The 22,214-nt window shown below is 41.6% G+C and overlaps 2 protein-coding genes and 1 long non-coding RNA gene across 8 annotated transcripts in view; all 3 read left to right on the top strand.

Annotated features, from left to right (window-relative positions):
- LOC136432222 (kinesin-like protein KIF16B) overlaps nt 1-18,727 on the top strand; it is a 66,839-nt gene extending 48,112 nt beyond the window's left edge. For 3 of the 5 annotated variants that reach the window (XM_066423281.1, XM_066423279.1, XM_066423278.1), the window contains 18 exons: nt 92-194; nt 577-729; nt 1,206-1,355; nt 2,107-2,228; nt 4,255-4,384; nt 4,922-5,016; nt 5,674-5,992; nt 6,315-6,599; nt 6,975-7,104; nt 7,460-7,626; nt 8,182-8,351; nt 8,994-9,161; nt 12,972-13,038; nt 13,414-13,476; nt 14,029-14,151; nt 14,657-14,746; nt 15,145-15,228; nt 15,594-18,727. In XM_066423281.1, the coding sequence (XP_066279378.1) occupies nt 92-194; nt 577-729; nt 1,206-1,355; nt 2,107-2,228; nt 4,255-4,384; nt 4,922-5,016; nt 5,674-5,992; nt 6,315-6,599; nt 6,975-7,104; nt 7,460-7,626; nt 8,182-8,351; nt 8,994-9,161; nt 12,972-13,038; nt 13,414-13,476; nt 14,029-14,151; nt 14,657-14,746; nt 15,145-15,228; nt 15,594-15,749 (2,575 nt within the window). In that variant the 3' untranslated portion in view covers nt 15,750-18,727. The remainder of the gene's footprint in view (nt 1-91; nt 195-576; nt 730-1,205; nt 1,356-2,106; nt 2,229-4,254; nt 4,385-4,921; nt 5,017-5,673; nt 5,993-6,314; nt 6,600-6,974; nt 7,105-7,459; nt 7,627-8,181; nt 8,352-8,993; nt 9,162-12,971; nt 13,039-13,413; nt 13,477-14,028; nt 14,152-14,656; nt 14,747-15,144; nt 15,229-15,593) is intronic. The other 2 variants (XM_066423280.1, XM_066423282.1) reach the window with 2 other exon arrangements.
- Nucleotides 9,458-11,256, top strand: LOC136432230 (uncharacterized). The gene is made up of 2 exons (XR_010755477.1): nt 9,458-9,696; nt 10,324-11,256. It is a non-coding gene; the product is annotated as an uncharacterized lncRNA (long non-coding RNA).
- A 96-nt stretch (nt 18,728-18,823) lies between the features above and the next one.
- LOC136432226 (lanC-like protein 2) lies at nt 18,824-22,214 on the top strand. 2 transcript variants are annotated; one of them, XM_066423288.1, is made up of 2 exons: nt 18,824-18,935; nt 19,859-22,214. In XM_066423288.1, exon 2 carries the CDS (start codon nt 20,166-20,168, stop codon nt 21,375-21,377), a length of 1,212 nt encoding a protein of 403 aa, XP_066279385.1. In that variant the 5' UTR covers nt 18,824-18,935; nt 19,859-20,165; the 3' UTR covers nt 21,378-22,214. The 2 variants fall into 2 exon arrangements, with proteins under 2 accessions (XP_066279385.1, XP_066279386.1); XM_066423289.1 differs by lacking the exon at nt 18,824-18,935 and adding an exon at nt 18,952-19,371.

The following is a 22,214-nucleotide window of genomic DNA, read 5'->3' as shown; positions in this document are numbered from 1 at the left end:
AGGCCAAGCACACAAGGCAGTTAACTAAACTGACATGAAAAAAGGGTAAAGAAAGAAATCAAGAAGATTGTTAACTTGTGTTTTTTTGCAGACGCCATATTGAGGAACTTGAGGAGGAACATCGTAAAGCAGAACATGAGAGGATGGCAGAGCAGACGGCCAAGGAACAGGAGCTGGAACAGAGGAGGCTACGGGTCTGGAACACTGAACAAACTTTACGCACAGTTTTCTCCTGATATACGTTTTGCATATCTTGTAAACCTCCTTTTGGCATAATACACCAGTTTTGTACAGCTAACTAGAGTAAAGGCACAATCTGTGTAAAACCAGACTGTAAGATTTGATCCAAAATGTGATCGACCTTTAAGGTGTTGCTCTCTCTTCAACCTGAAGCTATAATAGGTACTCATTTTTACCTGCATTGAATGAGAAAAGATGAGGGTTAAGTGCCTTTCCCAACAGCACAACATTGGAGCCTACTAGAGATTCAAGTCCAGAACCTTTAGATTTAAACCCTAACCACACGACCACCTTACAGCCATGTTAGAAGTTTTAAGTGTTTTTGTTTGTTGTCAGGTGGAGAAGCTACAGCAGGAGAGCCTGACTGTAAAGCGAGAAGCTGAGGAAGTCCACAAAAAGATCAAGAAAGAGCAGGATGCCCTGAAGAGGAGGAGCATGGACATAGAGAAACAGCTCAGGGACTACATGCAGGAGAAGGAGAAGTTCCAGGTGGGACTGTCTTACCTTAGCCATGTTGCATCATGATCTTAAAGGAGCCTGGGTAGTCCAGTAGTTAGCAACCCTGTCTATGGACCAAGAGGTTGGGAATTTTGAATCCTCGCTGTTTCTTATCCAACATGCACGCTATTGGACAGGGTTGCAGTTGCAGTCCTTAGGACAGAACCTTAATCAACCTACTATTAGGTAGTTATACCATATGACAGGATGAGTAGATAAATCCCAGAGCCCTGCCCATTACATCAAAACGTAGAAATGCAAATTGAAAACATAAAAATATGAATGTTGGACAGACATTGGTCGAAATGCTAATTGCCATGCTGTCATTTGTTGAACTACTTATTGTGATGGACAGGTGTATAACAGGTGGACAGGTGTATAACGTATGATCGGCCGCTGGGCGACCGACCGATGATGATGATGATGTATAACAGGTGAGAGGATTCAATGTTTGTCATCTATCTCAGGTGGAAAAAATCCAGGAGATCCAGGCCAGGGAGGTGGAGCGAGCAGAGTTTGAGAAGGAGAGGAAGGAACGAGTGCGGGAGCGTCAGAAACTGGAGAAGGAGAATGAAGAGATCAAGCTGAGGATGCAGGATGAACTCCAGAAACTTGTGGTACTGACTGCTTTAATACTGATCTACATTGTATAATAGAATGTAGGGATGTTTCTTTAGCTCAACTGGTAGCAGTCTCACAGTTGAGCTCCTGATATCAATTAGTTGGTAACTTGGAAACCCCGTTCAAATCCTGTGACAAGACATTTCGGTTGGGGCTGCACCCGTCTTTTGGAAAGGACAATATAAAATTGTCCCATGTCACTTCGAGGAGTAATATGTTGCCTCAAGCACTTTAAAGGGGATGGGTTAGCAACCCCTCCCTGTAAAAACATACCCTTCTGCAGAAACAGCAAGTAAACTTGCCGACTTATGTGCCACTACTCATAGGCACTACAAGCTTAGGTGATGAACAACAACAACAACAATAATAGAATGCCAAAGTTATTAGTTGGATAAAGCAACTTGCAACTAGTAGGCTCTTTCATTGACACTTTCAGCTGGAATTATCTGTTAGTTGTCACACAAGATTGATAAATTACTCAATTCCTGTCACTCTGGCAACTTTGCCCTTTACATGTACTTCCTGTCCCCTTGCAGTGACTAGCACATGAAAAATACATCATACGGAAACGTAGACATACCGAAAACAATACCTTCAGATCAATGGAGGTAACTAGGTTGAAAGTTACCCTATAGTGTGATGTTTCTGAAAAGGTTTCATGGGGACAACAATTGTGATGCTTGAGAGTTTGTCTTGTCAGTCTTGTAGAGTGCACAGATTTTCATCTGTTGTTTCTGCTGTTTGTAGGAGATGGAGGAACAACAGAAGCAAACTGCAGAGACAGCCAAGCAGCAAATAGCCACAGAACTGGCCAGTCTAGAGACAGAGAGACAACAACAGAAGAAAAGGTTGGAGGCAGAAATGAGGAGGTGAGATAAGGGATAGGAGTTTTGTAGGCACAGTCACATGCATGTCCAGTATCAGGGTGAAGTGGCAGAAGTTGGCAGAAGTTGAAATTGGGTTACGTCATATATAACTTCGGGATTTTCCGTCAGCCATCGGAAAAAATTCCAATGTTGTCCGAAGTTAGGAGTGACGTCATCCTAACTTCTGCCAGCAGCCGGGGGTGGCAGAAGTTTGCAGGAGTTGGCAGAAGTTAGAAATGCGATGTTGTCATAACGTAGGAGTGACGTCATCCTAAATTCTGCCAGTTGCTGGGGGTGGCAGAAGTTGGCAGAAGTTAGAAATGCGATGTTGTCTGAACGTAGGAGTGACGTCATCCTAACTTCTGCCAGTGGCCAGGGGTAGCAGAAGTTAGGATGAAGTCATCCTAACTTTTGCCAGGCGATATTTTAGATAATCTTTTAAAAATATATGTCTTGAATATCTTTAACTACATATATAACTTGAATATTGTTAATCACTAAAGAGAGAAGGTGGGTCATGAAAAGAATTTCCGTCTTTTGGAAAAGCATGGAAAAGGAAACTATCCTGTCATTTTTTTTAAATGAAGCTTACAACATAACTGTTCTACAGTTTTGAACAGTGGGTGACGTTTCCTAACTTCTGCCACCCTACCCAGGCTAGTGGCAGAAGTTAGGATGACATCACCTAACTTCTGCTAATTTCTTCCACCCTAACTTCTGCCACCCTACCCAGGCTAGTGGCAGAAGTTAGGATGACGTCACCTAACTTCTGCCAACTTCTGCCACCCTGCCCAGGCTAGTGGCAGAAGTTAGGATGATGTCACCTAACTTCTGCCAACTTAATTCTGCCACCCTAACTTTTGCCACCCTACCCAGGCTAGTGGCAGAAGTTAGGATGACGTCACCTAACTTCTGCCAACTTCTGCCACCCTAACTTCTGCCACCCTACCCAGGCTAGTGGCAGAAGTTAGGATGACGTCACCTAACTTCTGCCAACTTCTGCCACCTGCCACCCTACCCAGGCTAGTGGCAGAAATTAAGATGACGTCACATCTGACTCACGGAAGCCTCAAAACTACTCGATAATCATCGTAACTTCTGCCAACTTCTGCCAACTTCTGCCACCCTAACTTCTGCCACTTCACCCTGATACTGGACAATACTCAAAGTTGGAACATCTTTTAATTCATTTTGGTTAGTTGTCAGTTCTAAAAAGCGATTGTATTTTATCTTATTTGTGACACTAGGACTGTGAACGTAAACAAGAAAAGGTTTGAACTATTCTGAACATGCCATCTGTTGAAAAAGAATTTATAAAGCACCCCTGAAGCATGAAATAAGGTTGACTGTGCAGTCATATTTAATCTTTTATCAATATTTCTAACTTGTTCCAGTAGTTTAAAGAAGAACAAAACCACTTTTCATGTCACAAAGTCAATAAAAAATTAGGATGTATGAATGATTTTCTTGTTAATTGTACATTTGTTCATGGCTGTTGGGGCTAGAATATTCCAGTAGTGACTGCATATTACATTTTTGTTACAACGTCTTCTATTACTCCTGTTTTTGTCTTGTGTTTCAAAAGTAGTCACTTCAACTTCTAAACAGCTTGCCTAGGTAGCGTGCGTAGTCCAGTGGAACTAAGAAGCCCGGGGTTCGATCCCGACTGTGTCACTCACCTGACATGTACGCTACCAGAAAGGGTCAGAGTCCTTAGGACGGGACGTTAAGCCGTGGTCCACTGTTCATTGTGCTTGTCGGAAAGAGCTAGGGGAATTTCCCCGGTACAATGAACCTGTAAAAACTGTACATAGCGTCTGTCTTCTCTGTCACCACTAGTGGAAGATTAGCTCATCTGTTCATTGAGATCATTTGACCTAAACTGGTTCAGGATGGCTTTCCTTTCCTTTCATGTATAAAATTAGTGCGTATGCTTTGTATCAATGTCTTAAGCCATTCTCCAACATGTAGCAAAGAAATGAAGACCTAAGTGTTATAGTGGTACATCACTTGTCCAACATCTCTGCAGGCTTGCTGAACAGGAAGCGGTGCAAAGGGAACGGGCACAGAAGTTTGAGGAGGACATCCAGCGGCAGAGAAAGGAACTACAGCAAGAGAAGGATGAGGAGATGAGGCTGGTAGAGGAAGAAAAAAGAAAGGTGAGGAAATATGAGGGCTTGATGAAGGCAATATGAAAAGAACAAGAAACAGCTGTCATGTTTTCAATGCAGGACTAATGTGATCACAAATGTTTTTTTTCTACAAATCAATCTATTGAGAGTGGACCTTGTTACAGCTTCATGTACATTGTAAATGTGTGAAGGTTGGGTGTGACAGGTTGTTCGGTGTAATATACACTGTTGTATTCAGCTGCTATCAAGCCATGTGCCTGTGAAGCTGGTATGTTATGCTGAATTTCAGTTATATCAGCCTGCCAACTCCATATACATCTACAGATACAGAATATGAAGACTTGACGTACATGTATTGGATTGAATTTATCCATAATGTTTTTGTTGCTCAGTATCCTTTTCTGTAATTTTGTGTACTTGTATGCATGGTTATGTCATTTTGTTTGTGTCTACATTTCCTTTTGCATACATGTGTGTGTGTTAGTGTGTGCGTTAGTGAATTTAAATGACATTTAGTATGGAAACGCTGTCATTAAATAATGAAATAACTTTCCCCCCGCCCAGGTTGAAGAGCTGAAGAATGAGTTAGGAAGACTGAGGACGGACACCAACACCCAAAAGCAGGACCATCAGAAGGAGCTGGAGCTAGCCGTTCAGAGGTAAACTTTACTAGCAAAACTTGACATCAGACAAGCAAGCCATAGTCACAACTACATGTATGTTATGCTGTTTTTGCCAGTATGTTAATACTGAAATTACATTTAAGTTTACAGTGATTTGATTTCACTGTAGGAAGAAAATGGGTTGTTTGCGTTGTTTTGAGTTTGGGGTTTAAGGCGTGGTGGTAGGTGGGCAGAATACAGAACAACCTAGCATTTTTGTGGTGGTTTTAAGTTATACATTTGTAGGTGTACCCTGGGTTCCAGACTGTTTATCGGGCCTTTTTAGCCGGTTCCCTTTAGCCGATACCTTGAAGTCAGTTCCTTCGGCGGCACAGAGACCCCAGCCCGCAGAACCCTAATTAGCGCACCGGGGGATTTCTAGCCGGGGAATTGGCCGGCCCTACCCACAAAAGTATATATATATAAGGGGCGCGGTTCACTCCCACGGGCTCAACTCCCCGGAGCGTTGATTAAGGCCGGGCGGGCTGACTGTTCTTTGGCCACCGTAGGAAATCGCTAGCGACCCGGTACTAGTCTGGCGCCCAGGGTATTGTAGGAAGAGGTTACTACAAAAACTGTGAACATTAAAACACCGCAAACTTACCGTGTACTTACAGTATTCGAACACGGATCTCATTTTTTTTTATCCTCAAGGTTTGAAGAACTTGAGAGAGAAAAGATGTCAGCCATTGCCAAGAAAGAAGAGAAGCTACAGAAGAAGAAGGACAAATTGGAGAGGGAAATCAAAGATGGCCGCCAGCAGCTGGAGTCCGACCTTGAGTTCCTACATCACCGGGAGGTCAAGCTCAAACAGATCAGCGAGATGGTGGACTTTGAAAACGACGAGGAAAGACACGAGGTTGAGAGAGAGGCGCAGGCCATCGAACAGGAGAGGATGAGACTCAAGGACCAGGAGCAGTGGCTTAGCGACAAGGAGAAGGAACTTGAGGTCATCATTGCAACGGACGTCAAGGTTCAGATTCAGATTTATTTAATTCAACTGGCATGTTACAAATGTGACAGATGTAACATGAAATTTGTCGAAAGTTACAACAAGCATTCAAATGCGGCCTAGATATTAAAAACATTACGGTACTTCTACAGACGGCTGATACAAGTTACAAACACTGAAAGTAATCATCGTTATCATTTAAAGGTCTGCTAGATACGACAAAGCATGTTTCAATTAAAAACATTAAAGCATGTTGCAATTAAATAGAAGAGTCATTTCATATTGTACAATTTTAATGCTCTGGGTATAAAAGACAGTCCGTGTCTCTTCTGCTGCATGACAGGTCATAGAGGAAGAGAAAGCAAACCTTCAGGAAGAGTTGAGCAAAGAAAAGGATAAGATAGACAGCATGCAGATGACACAGTCCACAATAGAGCGGCAGATAGAAGAAAGCAGCGCAGCCTTGGAGAGGAGGACGACCAAGATCATGCAGGATGACGAGAGGCTAAATGAACTGGAGAGGAAGAGGAAGGTCACAGTCTACACTCTAGAGGAGGAGCAAAAACTGTTGGAGGAAGAGAAGCTGCAGCTGGAGATCATCGAGAAACAGCAAAGAGAGGATGCTGAGGTTAGTAAGCCAACATGTGGAGAGGTGTAGTGATAAAAAGAGACTTAAAGAAAATTGTAGCAAGGATGTAGCATGGATGTCCCTGTAGGTCAACTGGTAGCAGCCTCACATTTGAGTTCCTGGTTCCAATTAGTTTGTAACTTGGAGTCCCAGGGTCAGGACATCCCTATTGGGGCTGCGACGTCTTTCAGAACGGACATAAAACAGGGGTCCCCTGTTAGATAAAATGTACCCTTCTTCTGAAACAGCAAGGAGACTTGCTGCCCTATGTGTCACTAGGCAAAACAAGGGACAACCGAACAAACAAACTGTCTTAAATATCAATATTAATGTAATATTGTGAAGGATTTGACGTGATATTTTATGTGCACCCAGGCTGCCTTGGCTGAGATCAACCGGCGCCAGTGTCTGGTGGACCAGGAGACCCAGGAGGAGGTGGGAAAGATTGAGATGCAGCGACGCAAGCTGGAGATGGAGTTGTCTGCCAGTGGTTCTGATGAGCAAGGTGTGGTGTACTGTAAATCCATTTATTTTCTAGGGGACTTGCACATATTCACGGGATCATGAAATCTGTGGATAGGTCACTTGTTACATTGCAAACATTTCAGAATTACAAAACTTTTGTGAAATTTTTGAAGTCACCAGCAAACACATTTACCAGCTCAGCCCTGTTAAAATCTAGGCTGACACAGTTTGCTTCTCTGTGGTGAAGAATTTCAGGGGCGATAAGAAAAACTTGGCGCCCATCTCCGTTTCAATAGCCCTTGGACCACACAACTTTGTGCTATCACTACAGCAGGGAACACTCTACCAACTAGGCCATTGCACCAGGTTTACAATATATTCATTTTATTGAACAGGAAAAGACAGTCCCCCGTGGGGATCTCCCTCCCCTGTGTCTGGTACAGAGATCCCGGGGGTGGTGAGGGAGGTGGACGCCTCCACAGACAAAACAGAGCAGCAGGAGTTACTGATGGAGAGGAGACAGCACATGGCCGAGAAACAACAGCTCGAGGAGAGGGTCAAGGTAACGGTTACACCTGTAGTGAGGAATGGGGGATTTGGACTTTAGGGTGCACACCCCAGTTTCTTTTGAGGGTGCACACCCTCAAGTCTAGTAATCGTCTCTTAGGAAATACTTGCGTAGCGGCCATTTTTCTCCTTAGTCTACAGTGTGCATGCACAGAACTACCCAAGGATTAATAACCTTACCCTTCCAGCAAAGCAGATTCGCCCCTCAAACTAACTTTCTAACTAATCAATAAGAAAACCTACATGTTTGATCGTTAAAAAAGGTCAAAAATATAACTGCAGTTCATACATCTCCTTATGTTTGTTCACTACTGCTACATTACGCAAGGCAACAGTTACTCAAGCAACTGGACAGATTTTGGAAATTGTCAGACGTTGTAGGTAGCATCTACTACCTTTTATCAGTGACAAGATTTAGTGAACAGATCTGTAGTTCAACAGGTTTTAACCGAAAACTATGATGTTGGCAAGCAGATTGATATACTGAGAATACTACTTTGGCCAATTGTTCTGTGCATGTGGAGATAAGTAAGGCATTTTTTCATGATAGGAACTCCAAGTCATCGAGGAACAGTACAAGACAGCCAAGCAGGAACTGCTGGAGAAACAACACAAGTTTGAAGAAGAAAGACAGCTGGAAGTGGAGAGAATTGAGATGGAGAAGGTCAAGTTGAAAGAGCTGGAGGACCAAGAGAAGTATGCTGAATCCGTGAGAAACCCGTGAGAACTGTCCCCTTCAAACTCTTTGTAGGACACTTTGTAGTTCAATTTAGGGCTGTCTCCAGCTTTGAATTTCTCCCCATCCCACTCATTGTTTGGGATCTGGGTTGGATGGCCTGAAGGCCAGAAGGCTATCTGATCCGCAATAAGGCTGGGACCAGGGGTGATGCGGAATACATGGCGTTGTATTCTTATGTCATAACCATCCGAGAAAACACACACAGAAAACGGATTCTAATATCATACAATGCCTCTTTTCCTATCATAAAACTTACTGATTTTGTCATACACTTAATCCTTATACAGCATGTAGTTTGAGCCCTGATAAAATTTTCTTAAGTCTCCCCAAAAATGTGAAAGAACAGAAAGAGACAATTTCTTATTTGGTAAACCATGTGCTGTAAGTTCAGTTTATTTGTAAAACTACCCTGACCACTTAGATTTCATTATAATGATGGTAACTTTTTTTTTTACCCAAGTTTTATTTTTAACGCACACACCCATGCACGCACACATCAATCTTGCAGTGCCCAGAGGAGGTCATCCATATAATCAAATTGGTATGGTCTAATGTAGATTTGAAAAGGTAACTCCAAGAACCTTAGATGTCTTGATTTTATTTCTCATGACTGTCCCACTCAGCTTGGAATCACTGGTGGAGGAGGAGGTGGAGCGCAGGGTGCAGGAAGTCAAGCTGGAGCAGGAGCGCCGCCTAGCAGAAAGGGACGAGAAGCACAAGCTGGAGCTGCAGCAGCAGAAGAGGGAGATGGAAAGGGAGATGAGGAAGATGAAGATGAAGTACCAGGCTAGGTAGGTCTCCTCACAGGGACTCACATAGTTGTTGTTTACCTTGTAGTGTCTAGTGGCACATAGGGCAACAAGTTTCCTTGCTGCTTCCGTAGCATGGTACGTGTATATTTTTACAGGAAGGGGTTGCTAGGCCCTTCCCCTATAATGTGCTCGAGGCACCTCCTTGAACATTGGACCCCCATTTTACGTCCCTTCCAAAAGATGTTTGCAGGCCAAACTGGGATGTCTATTCCCAGGATTTGAACCAGGGTTTCCTAGTTATTAGCCAATTGGAACCAGGAGCTCAACTGTGAGGCTGCTACCACACTATGAAAAGTTACGTGTGCACAAGGTTTTCCGCCATCTTGCTCATTAGTGTACCACGTGACTGGGCTGACTCTGTCCCAGGGCACCCCAGACTTCTAGTACTTCCAGATGCGCAAAAGATCTTGGGAACGAGGCATAGCTTTCACGCCTGCGCACTGGTGCCATTTGCAAAGAGGAATGCCCAGGCTTGCAGATCGTGAAAACCGCTTCTTTTTACGGCGAATTTTCGGTGAGTTATGACTTTTTGAAATCATGACTTGGTCTCAGGGGGATGAGTGAAGACCTTAATGATGTCCTGGAGTAATTAGGCTGTAGTTTTCTTAATTATTTTTTCTGGAATTAGCCTATTTTTTTGGTGTATCCTAAGATGTTCTGGAGCCATTTTACAATGATGTCATTCAACGACGCGGCCGTATTTTTAACGACACGAAGGATATGCATGGGTATGTCGACACGAAATGTATGCACTGGTCTCGTTCCCTTAGATTCTATTGTATGGATTAATACAGATTGAGTATAGACACAAAATACTAGGATGTTCTAGACTTGAAAAATAGCTCTCGCTCGAGCAGATTGAGTGTGTACAGGCTGAAATAAATTGATAATATCATTATATGCAAAAGCTAGCAGCACCTGCCCCCATCCCCACAGGTCAGTACTGGTCTCATTGGAGTCCTGACATTGTAATTGTGTTTGAAAGAGCCTATAAGTAATTTAGCCTACTAGTGTATTATCATTATAGACCCATTATAATCATTTTCAGAAAAAAAAGTAGATTGTATCAGTATGTATGTATTATATATGTCAGATAGTGTCAATATTGATAATATCAACATGTTGTTCATATGCACTGCAGGTGTCACAGATGGAGGAGCACAGAGAATACCTAGTGACTGTCTACAGAGTGTGCAGTAACAAGATGAAAGGATGGTAGGGCATATTAATGCCAGAACATGTGCAGCAGAAAATAGAAAGTGACGCAGATTAAAACTCTCTGTTTATGCTGTAATTGTTGTTCAATTGAATCTTCAAAATGTAAATAAAACTTCATTGTACATGCTGAATACCAGAAAGTCTCTGTCATCTAGATATATAACTTTTTATGGTCACATATATACAGAACTTATGTCTTGTACAAGTTGCCTGCCTGGTTTGACTGTACCTAGATATAGTTGAGTATAAAAATTGCAAATGCACTCTCTGTAACCTCAAATATGAACCGTGCATATAGATAGATATCTCCTTTTCCAAATGAATTTTGTGAAAGAGAGGCATTAAAAAAGGTAAAGAAGTTATCCTCAATTGAGGTGAGGCATAGCTCAACAATTTTGGACTGAAGTCAATACATACATGTACACATGCAGTGTAAAACAAAAAAATCTGTAACAAGATCAAAATATGGCACATCATTTAGTAGTTTAGTAAAGATTGATACAACAGTGCTTCGAATGAGGACTATGGTACTACCATTCAGTCTCTGGCATTTATAGGTTCCAAGGTAAGGTTCCAAGGTAAGGTAGCAGTTATCTTTTTGTTATACTAATTATTAATATGATCTCTGCATGACAATCAAATCATTTAGTAGTTCATGATGGTATAGGTTAAATTAAGTTACCCTACATCTTTTTGGTGTCATTATTTCCATAAGACTATATCATTGATGGGCATTGAATACACATTGAAGACCTCTTAAAAACAGATTTATTTTTAGTCAGGTCATAACAATGATGGCATATCTACTCAATGAACAGTAAATTTCTGCTTTCAAATGGACAGAAGATTATCACCTAAGTCGGGTCATTTGAACATCATTCCTCTCCGACGTCAAGTGTTAGTGTTTACATAGCGTCATTGCCGAAGACAAAACACAGACATCGCTTAACACTAGAAGCAGGGTCAAGAAGCTAGAAGGGGAAAACTGTCACACACTAAAGTGTGCTCTGTACGTAGAGCACTGTCTTGGCCATTTTTACGGCTGCTCCGAGAGCTTTCAGGGATAAGGGACTTGAAAATCGGACCCGACGATATGTTTCGGCAACTAAAATCCCCTGCAATGAGTCGTATGTTTTGATCTCGTGGTCAAATCCTCGCGTGAGTGTGCGTGGATATCGAGAAATTCCCGTGAGTCATAGCGCGTAGCGGGAAAATTCAAGATGGCGACCAGGCACCGCTGGGAATAGCGTAAGTATCATAGTGTACCAGTGAGCTACTGGGACATCCCTTCACATGTTTGTGGTAGAGTTAATTAGCTTGTTTATTTGTTTGAGACTTTATTCATTCACAACAAAGTCAAATCTGCCTGTTGGCAGCTTTTTATTGAAGTCATGAGGGAAGAGTTAAGTAAGGGTCAGACAAAATACATTTGTATAACAAAGGTACAGATTATATGATTGAAGTCCTAATAAATCCATAAACATCTTGTCCTAATCAAACTATAAACATATGATTTGGTAACATATACGTGTTATTACAAAAGCTTGGATACAATCTTTTTTTATTTTAGAATATTAAACAAATTAATGAGTGGACTGAATCTAATCCAGAGGACATCCAGACAAGGATGAACTGTCAGCATCACACTACACAATACAAAACAACTTCTGTTTGTGAGTAATTTTCTGTCAGTAAATTGTTTCAGGATCAAATGAACTGAAAGCTTTTCAGTACTAAGGACAGTGTCATAAAATGCCATTTAAAGACTTAATCAGATGATAACAGTTCAATGATTTAGATAATGTGAGCTTACAGCCTACACCCTTTTGTCTAATCTTACATGGAGAATACAACATGATATATTCTGTATCACCCAAGGTCCTAGCACCAAAGGGTGATCCGACCCACATGAGGGCTGAGACCGAGGGTGAAGCAGAATGCATCATGTTGTATTCCTTTTATGACATACCCACCTGAGAAAACACACATTTCAATGCAAAATGAGAAAATCTGGTGTCCTCAAATCAAGAAATTGTATGGACTAAGATTGCAACGTCCATATAGAATTTTCCACAGCGACGCTCGCAGCTCATGGCGCAGTGGCAGGGTGTCCTGGGTTCAAATCCGGGGTCCCCTGATTTGTCTCGTTGACGTCGCACCACCTCACTTAGGTGACCACTTCACTTGAAAACGAGTACTACATGTACATGTAGCTTCGATTAGGGACATCCCTTGGATAGGACGTTAAATGGAGGTCCCGTGTTTGAGGAGAGCCACACCTCAAGCACGTAAAAGAACCCACCACGCTTATCGGAAAGAGTAGGGGTCCTTCCCGGTGTGAGTGGATCAAATATATCTGTCCGGATATGCAGCTTCTACTGTTCAGTACAAATCAGGTGCGTTATGCCATGAGGCGATTTACCGGATATACAATACAAACAAATACAAACAAACATGCAAAGCGTCTTGGAATTATTCTATGGAAGCCCATGTAATATGATACAAGTAGAAACATGTGGGAGACTGTAGAATTCCGGTTTATCATATGCTATTCTGTCCCTTACTTTACAGGTCCATGCCATCCCTGGCCACAGGGGAAGGGAGGTCAAGTTCTAATGACAGACAGGCAGCCGTACAGGTAGGGTTTATACATCTGTTGAATACTAGTGTTGCAGAAAATGTTTGTTAACTAGACTCTCCATCTAGCAATTTATATCTCATAGCTCATCTTGTTGCCATCTAATACATGTTGTCTTCGTTAAGTGTTTGTTTTTGTTTGCAATTTGTAGTTTTGTGACGTGTTTCCATAGCACTGACTGCTTCATCTTCATCTCGTAAAGTTTTTTTACTCGTAAAAAAGATTACTTTGACTCCATTCATGTAACTGACCAGTCATTTGATGGAAAACACATGTGCGAATTATGTTTACAGTTGAATTATTTCTTTCTTCAATTCTGTAGCTTCCATTGTTGCATGCTCTAACATTCTAATGCCTGCACGGTTGTTTCCTTAGAGCCCAACCGACTTCAGCTTGAATAACAACCGTAGACACAAAACCCTGAAACTCAAGTATGATGTGAGTCCCCCTCTCATTCAGATAATTAAGTGGACAGGTAGTTCTGGCCTTACCTTGATTATTTACAGCAGCTGCATCAATGCAGATGGTAGGTGGAGGTACTTTTTTTGTCACAAAGAGTATCCTAGTATGGATTTAGAGAGATTGAGCTGATTTGTGCTGGTTTGCAAATGCTTGGCAAAATTTGATGTAGTCCAGTCAGATATCCGCTTTGCACAGCTGATATGAAATGTTTACATACAGGGTAAACGGCTGAAGTCTGCGTATGCAATTACATTGTATACATTTAATTCTAATCTTGACAGTCTGCATTTTTTAAATACTTCTTGATAACTGTAGACGTTGATGGCATTGACATACTAGGTGTGTTGGAATACAGTTTAGCTTGACTAGCAATAAGAGTAGGAAATGTTGTTTGCACAAATTTTCTCAGTACTTTGTGACAACTTCTTAAAGGAACTTTCCCAGACATAATGATACAAGATATCCCAATCATGCTCCTACTAAGGAGCTTCATAGTTCAGGACTAACTTTGTACGTTGCGTTCCACAGGCCATTCTGAACAGACCAGTGGACCTGGATGTGACCAAGATTAAGGACCCCATCAAAATAACCATCCCCCGCTTTGTCATGCGAGGGTACGGCAAGGAGGAGCACTTTGAGTTTGAGGTTAAGGTTTGTATCATTTAGCTTCAAGTTATAATTGTTACGCAAGATGGCAAGATGGTCTTGTGGTTAGGGTTGCTGACTTAGAATCTAAAGGTTCTGGGTTTAAATCCCCAAATTTTACCATGGTCAATACTGACCCACGGAGGCCATATATACACCAGGTCCTATTTTCTCTCTCGAAAGAATACCTAGCTTCAGTTGAGGATGTCCTCTTGGATGGAAGGTAAAGCTGTTAGGGGAGAGCCACTCCTCGAGCATGTTAAAGATCCTACCACATGTACATTTATTGAAAAGAGTAGGGGTCCATCCTGGCGTGAGCGGATCAAACCCCACTGTCTGGTCTTGTACCCACTGTACAGAACTGGTGTGTTATGCCTAAAGGTAGTTTACCAGCTATCCAAAACAAGCAAATGCACAAAATTACAAATGATTTCTTGCTTTCATACACTTCCTGATAACTGCTGTTAACTGTACAATGTATTATTTGCTGCATTTTAATGTCCATCTCTAGACGGATGTGCTGGGTGAAGTCTGGACCATCTTCAGGAGATACAGCAAATTCAGGGAGCTACACGACATGATGAAGGGCAAATATCCCGAGGTCTGTAACCCTGAAATCCACCTTGCTACTGTAAATTGATTTATTTTGCTAGGGACTATTCCGGCAGAAGGAAAAAGGAGAATTTGCAGTGTTTCAATTCGCAGTTAAAACAATTCTGTTGTACAGTAATAATGCGTTGGAAACGTGTCGTGAACTTTGCATCGCTAATGCATAGGACACAGCAAAAACCAGGAAAACAAATAATCACAAACATTTCAACATTTACGTTATGTGTGATACTTCAGATGGTAGTTTCACTACCTGTTGACAAGTGTCCTGGTTGAAAGAATGCAGCTGTTGTATCTATTAATTACATGAGGTAGTTTGAAGAGGAAGCCCAATGTGAAATAGTGTCATGTTCACATTCACATTTTCCTCCCTTTCACATTATTCTACAGATTAATGCGCTGGAGTTCCCACCAAAGAAGCTTTTTGGCAACAAATCTCAGAAACTGGCAGAAGAGAGAAGAGTTCAATTAGAGGTAGATATACACAGGTAGTCTTAGCATAAAAGCTCATCTGAGTTGGTAAACTACATTATGGAAAGGTTAAACTGTTCTCCAAGTAAATAAAAATGACTTTTGACCAGGGCTGTCTCCAGCTTTACATATTCTTTTGTCCCACTCACTATTTGGGACCACATGTTGCTAATTTTATATGTTAAATCCATCATTTTAAGATTTATCTGACCCATATCAATTTATCAATCCTTTTCTATTCACCTTAGTGTTCAGGAACTGTTCAATTTTGCTTAACCTTTCTCATGCTGCCTGGCGCCATAGCCAACACAACCTTGGTGCCAAACAGCTACCTTAGCAGGTTAAAATGTTGCTGTTATTTTCACCAGGCTTACCTGAACAACTTCATCGCCGTGTGTCTCAGGAACAAGGCCAGTCCACTCTACCCACGTAAAGACAAGCCGTTCTCCAAACGCACTCTCTGCGACTTCGCACCATTCTTTAGAAAGGGCATCTTTGAGTCCTCTGTGTATCAAGTTGTATAGAGAGCATTTCTCATTCCAGCTTCAGACTTGTGGTACGCATGTACAACTCACAAACCTACCAGAGGTTGGATTTTATTTGCTGCTTAATGATACGGGGTGATAAATGAGTTCTCAGCCAGAAATAAGGTCCAAAACTCAGATTTTGAGGCATAATGATAAAGTATAAAGCCTTTTATCAATGTCTACAAAAAATTCAAATCATTGTGATGATGATCTTTACTTTGCAGGCGACAACCAGTAACATTAGGTAAGAGAGAAGGGAAAGACATTGAGCTGCGAGGTGTGCGGGTCAACCTACTCTGCTGAAAGTCAGATGCCCACTTCTTGAAATACGAAGGGACTTCTGATCAAACATTTTCACAATGTCTTGGTAAATTTCATGACATGAGGAACTCCACCCACACAACTCCAGGATCACATTTCACCCTAGTTTTTCTTGCCACGTACCTACTGGTTTTCAAAAGAACGTTGACTTGAAGTTTATGACCACAATGATTTGAAATTTGGTGGATATTGATTCAAGATTTCATACTATAATATGATTACGCCCAAAAAGTTGAGTGGTACACCTTATTTCTGGGTAAGACTGAGAACTAATGGATTGCCCCTTGTGATGATGCAATCCATATAACAGAAGCAATGGGAACTCATAGACTTAACAGTAGTTGTAGTGTGAGCTGTTAAGCCTCAGAGGTTTTTACTTGTACATTGCCATCTTTAATTTATAAGGGCATTCAAGTAGAAATATCCTGAAGGGTGAATGTGCTCAGAGGTTTGCACCAACTCTCTTTGCCATCTGCGAACACCATCCTAGCTTTCTTTTTTCTTGCAACCAAACTATGAACAAATACAGATGAAAGCCTTTGTAAGACAAACTACATGTGAAGAAAACAAGCATAAAATTTACATGCTCTGCTTTCACATCACTGTAAAGATGTATTTTCTATAGTCTATTGACCTATGTGAATAGCAGTGAGCACAATTTTCAGTCAGAGACTCCTAGCGATTTCTCACCTGAATATCTACCCCATCACATTGGACAGGTGACCAGCAAACATTGGCCAATCTCTAAAAATTGTGCGATGATGGCGAGAACACCGGGTGGAAAAGGTAATTTAGAGCTTGCAGACTTGTTGGCTGATCATTTTCTACTGTTTGACTGCGGCTTAACGACAGTGGTAACTTCAGCAAATGAAGATGAAGCCTGGAATACAACTACCAATTAAAGAACCTTCTGCATTCCTGTTAGTTGAACTTAAAGATACCCTAAACTGTAAATCATACACATACATGTATGTTTACATCATGATATTGTTAAACTTACTTGTACTTGGATATAGGAAAATAAGCATACCACTTCAAAGTGCCTTTGACTACAGCAATACAGGGATGTAACTTGATATCTACATCAGTATCATCATAATTCTACAGAATGATGTGAAGATTTTGGCTTTGTTTAACACTTATTCATTCAAGAAGAGAGGCTAGGACCAGATTTCTACTGGACACCTCCCACTGAGACAACACTACAATGTATATGACAATATTGTACAAATGTAATGTATGTATGGATGTAAATAGTTTAATTTGATTGGCAAATATCCAGAAGAATGGATGTACACCAATTATTCATTGAGAAGAGCTATCTACAAAGTGTTGCATGGGATATGTTTTCATTTATATGTTCAAAGAAGCCATTGCTAGCTTAGTGCTCAAGTAGTGGTCACACAACTTATGTGCATGAAGGAAAAGGTCCTCCAGATTTGTAATTACTAAGGGCTGTTCTAGGAATCAGCAAAAATAAATAAATAAAAAGGTAAACAGAGTTGTGTGAGAGGAAGGGTGTGGTGGGACGTTATTCAAAATAAAAGTATTGGTAGGACAATTGGAACAAAGTTCTTTTTGAAAAGTAAGGGAACGTTGGGCATTCTTCTAAAGCCTTTATAGTGCTTGTACATGTAGTACAACTGTGGGAAATCCGAAAGTAGTGTATAGTGAGTTATGACTATGAACTGTAGCATCAGATTATCACAGCAGAACAATCATGAAAATTTATAATGATAAATTTAAAGGTATGAATTATTTTGGTACAGTTTTTTTAAAACTGTTGTAATGTTAAGCTTAATGTGAATTCTCTGCATGCAATGTTGTAATTGCCATTTTTGTTTGATACAGATGTATATGTTTGATGATGTTAGATATATATCAACACCCATTTGGCCCTTTTGCTTGCCATTTACAACCATGAGGTTTTTTTATATTGTTTACATGTTCAACTGCAGATAAATGCATAATTATTGTTAAAATGCTATGGTGCTGTTAACGTCACAACTTCAGGATAAGATTTTCTTGAATCTCTTGTATCAATCAATAATCAGTGGCAAAGTAAAGTATCAAAAACAACTGGACACCATTTAATCCTTGTCTGACATTGGTACCTCAGTTGCTGTGTGTTATCAGACATGTACAATGTACAGGAGTTGTTGTCTTGCATCAGAATTCATCACGATATCTGTTGTATGCTTGATCATCGTTGTATCAGAATTTTGTTTGTTGCATGCATACGACTTTCAGACATAACTTTTTAGAAACTATAGATGGGATGTCATCCAGAAATATGCAAAGATATGTTCTCCTGTCTGTCAAGAAGACACCCCACTCAAAGCCATGACATTTTAGAAATTTTATTAGAATGATTCTTTATCCCAATGTGGCACGTGTTTTTTTTCTGTGGTATGATTTGCTTCCCTCCCAACTATTAAGTACAATGATCACATCAGCTGAAAAGCTGGAGGGTTAACTTTAAAAAGTATGTGCAAACCAAATATGGATCTTTAGCAGGCAACGTTACATGCAATATTTTTCTGCTGAAAAGACAATGATATGATACATATAACGTTATATGAAAGATTTCTGCTAATATTAAAAGACATGCTATGATACATGTATTAAAGGAAAAAAGGACATTTGCAATGTAATGGAGCCCAGTGTCTTTTCTATTCACGGTTACGTCAGATGTTTTAAGAAAGGTTGCAAAGTTTCGAGGAGAGAATACTAGTAGCTGCTGCATAGTGGTGTTTGACTTGGTCTCGCTAAGCGGCGCTGCTAGACGGTAAATTGAGGAACTGATAGTTTACGACATGACGAACGTTTTGCGGCAAATAGAGGGTTCTGGATAAAGGGCAGGTGGGTCTTCGCATTTTGGACAAATTATGCTCAAATGTCATATTTTGCGGTTGATCCAAGCATAGTAATAATAAGGTAGCGTTGTAGAAATATTACAGTAAGTGTACGTTGATTTGGGGCTGATACGGGATAACGCATACACGCATTAAATATACAAGGATGGGCGACATGTCCGTTTGGGGGGAGGGGTTAGTCCAAGTCTGGGTGATTTAGACAAAGACAAGCCACCAAGAGTTAAACACCTAGAGAGACATCAGCCTCGTATGAACCAAGCGTAACACAGCACCAAGAGACCACGTCTAGCGATATAATAGACGTTAAACAAGGACAACAACAACAACAACAACAAGGGATGTTCGCATTTGTAAAATATGAATCGTAAATGGGGCACTTGCTTTTAAGTACCACTGTGTGCTAAGACTGTTGAAGATGTCAGGTGAGCCCAGGTCACAGTTGAAAGGAAATGGCTATTGACAGGATTATCCTATTAACAATTTTTTGCACTAACAAAGAGGAAAAATTCTGTTATTGTCAATATGTTAGATGATCCTGTCAATAGTGCATTAATTTCTGTTATTGACAGGATCATCCTGGCAATGGTGCAAATTGTTACGCTATTTTCTGGACTTTTTCTGTCTGGAAAAAGTTGCATTATTGACATGATCGTCCTGTCATGTCAATAGTGCAAATTTTCCCACTAAATTTGAATGGATGATCCTGTCAATTGTACAAATTTTTCCACTATTGACAGGCTCAATAGCCTCATCATGCCAGTTGAAACAGACCACTAATGAGTATACCACTGGTCTGTGTCAAGTGGACGTAAAAAAGTTAAATGATGTATGTTGCTGGTTTTGTTCAATATTGCATCACAAAAGTATATCAACATGAACATTACTCTTCCAACCTTACTGTTACTTCAGGGTGCTTACTCCTGAAAACATCTGCCCGTGGGAAAGACTGAGTACGATCTGCTGTACTTGACAACATGGCAGCCATCCCTGTCCCGTGGTCGACCTCAGCTAAAGTATTCGCTATCAGCTTCATTGTGGCTTTTGTTGCTTTCTTCATCCTTCATTACCAAGAAATGCGCCAAAAACTTGAGCAAGAAGCCTTTGAGAAGGCTGTGAAAGACTTTTCAGAGAATTGGCACTGAACACATGGTAGTTAGCTTGATATAAGATATTCAAGCTTGTTGAGACCGCACTAAGTAACTATACGAAAGGTGCCATGGATGACCGATGCTTCCCCAACCCCTATGGTGACTACAATGCAGGGTCAGTACAGTTGTTAGAACCGGATGGTCAGCTCCTTGCCAGTCTGGCCGGCAGAATCCGTGCTGCCCTGCCCGGCCTGCTAAAACAGGTGGAGGACGGACAGAGATCAGAGTCTGGCCACGATTACTCTGTCTACACGGGCAGTACGGGGATCTCGCTCCTCTACCTGCACCTGGCACAGGTGTTCAAGGACGACGCCAGGGACGACTTTCTCAAGAAGGCCCTAGAGTGGGTCCAACCAGGACTGAAACACCTAAAGCGGAAGAGGCTGACGTTTCTGTGTGGAGACGCTGGTCCCCTGACAGTAGGTGCTGTGATCTACCACAGGATGGGGTTGCAAGAGGCCCGGGATGGCTGTCTGTCCAAGCTACAGGCCCTGAGTCTGGACGCGTTGAACCTGAGATCCGACCTGCCTGATGAGGTGCTGTACGGTAGAGCCGGCTACCTGTATGCGCTGATGTTTGTTCGTAAGAACATCAGTGATCATGCGGTGGACGAGAAGCTGGTGGATAAAGTAGTGCAGGCAATTGTGTCGTCTGGACAAGTCCTCTCCAGACAAGAGAAGTCCAGCAGTCCTCTGAAATACATGTGGCATGGTAAGCACTACGTGGGAGCGGCCCATGGTATGGCTGGTATCTATTGTCAGCTCATGCAGACGCCGTCGGCTGCAGCTAAGGCAGCCCTGCCCGGTCTGGTCAAGCCGAGTGTCGACTATCTGCGAAAGCTGCAGTTCCCATCAGGAAATTACCCCTCGTCTCTTGGGAACACGTCGGACAAGTTGGTGCACTGGTGTCACGGAGCGCCAGGAGCGATACACATGCTGATGGCTAGCTATCGGGCGTTCCAGGATGGGGCGTACCTGGACGAAGCCAAACTATGTGCCGACGTTATCTGGCAGCGCGGCCTGCTGAAGAAAGGTTACAGCATCTGCCACGGTACTGCCGGGAACGGCTACGCCTTCCTGTCCATGTACAGACTGACAAACGACAAGATGTACCTCTACAGAGCGGCCAAGTTTGCGGAGTGGTGCCTGGACTACGGGAAGCATGGATGCCGCACCCCCGACCGGCCGTTCTCACTGTTCGAGGGTCTGGCCGGAGCAGTCTACTTCTTGGCAGACATTCTAAATCCAGAGTCAGCACGATTCCCGGCATTCGAGCTGTAACAGGAACCTATTAGGACTCTAAACAGTCATGGCGGAAGTGAACTTTCATGTCATTAGAAATGCTGGTAAAATAGCAGCTGTAGAAGGATACTTGATAGTACTGTAACAAGGGCTCTGTGCAACAAAAAGTTGGCTAGGAACCTGTAGTTTAAACCTCTCTGTACTTCTGAAGGTTTTGATGAGTATTTTTTTTTCATATTCAATTTATTTCAAAAGAATAGTTATAAATATTGACAAATGACAGTGTTTCTGACAGAATTCTGCTCATTTGTTGAAAATTGTTCTGGTTTGTACATGTTGATGACATTAAGACTAGCAGTGTATCTTTGACTTTGTACATTATGGACTACATAGACATGGCTGAGTTCCCATCTGATACAGCAACAAGCTTAAGCAGTGCAATAGTTACAGTTGATGGAGTCAGGTGTATTTTGAGTATTCCCATTGCCAATGTAATGAAGGAAATGTAACTTGTCATCACACCAGCTGAAGTCCGTATCAATGTCAAGTGCGACTGTACTCTCTACCCAACATGGCCCATCTTGTCTTCAGCATTTAGAACACAGACTCCAACCATGTGCTGTAGTACTGGTTAAGTACATGTACTATAAAGTCAGATATGTTTGTGGGGGGTTGATTTTGTGGTAGAAGGGAAAATGAGGTTTTGGCTGTTTTTTTAGTTTGCAGTTGAAACAATTGTGTAGTACAGTGGTGATACATTAAAAACAGATTCGTGTGTCACTGTTGAGTGTGTCATTGCGGAAATATCACTCAAACAATGGAAGACTACTCAAAAGACAGAAAGTGAAAACACATTAAAGAATTCTCTAATGTTCA

The sequence above is a fragment of the Branchiostoma lanceolatum genome, chromosome 4, assembly GCF_035083965.1.
Source record: "Branchiostoma lanceolatum isolate klBraLanc5 chromosome 4, klBraLanc5.hap2, whole genome shotgun sequence".
In the NCBI taxonomy this organism is placed as follows: Eukaryota; Metazoa; Chordata; class Leptocardii; order Amphioxiformes; family Branchiostomatidae; genus Branchiostoma; species Branchiostoma lanceolatum.
Note: the sequence above shows the minus strand (reverse complement) of the source record. Positions and strands in the feature narration are given on the sequence as shown.

Bases quoted from the DNA above. Each gene is read 5' to 3' on its own strand.
- LOC136432226 (XM_066423288.1), top strand. From the start codon at position 20,166: ATGGATGACCGATGCTTCCCCAACCCCTATGGTGACTACAATGCAGGG.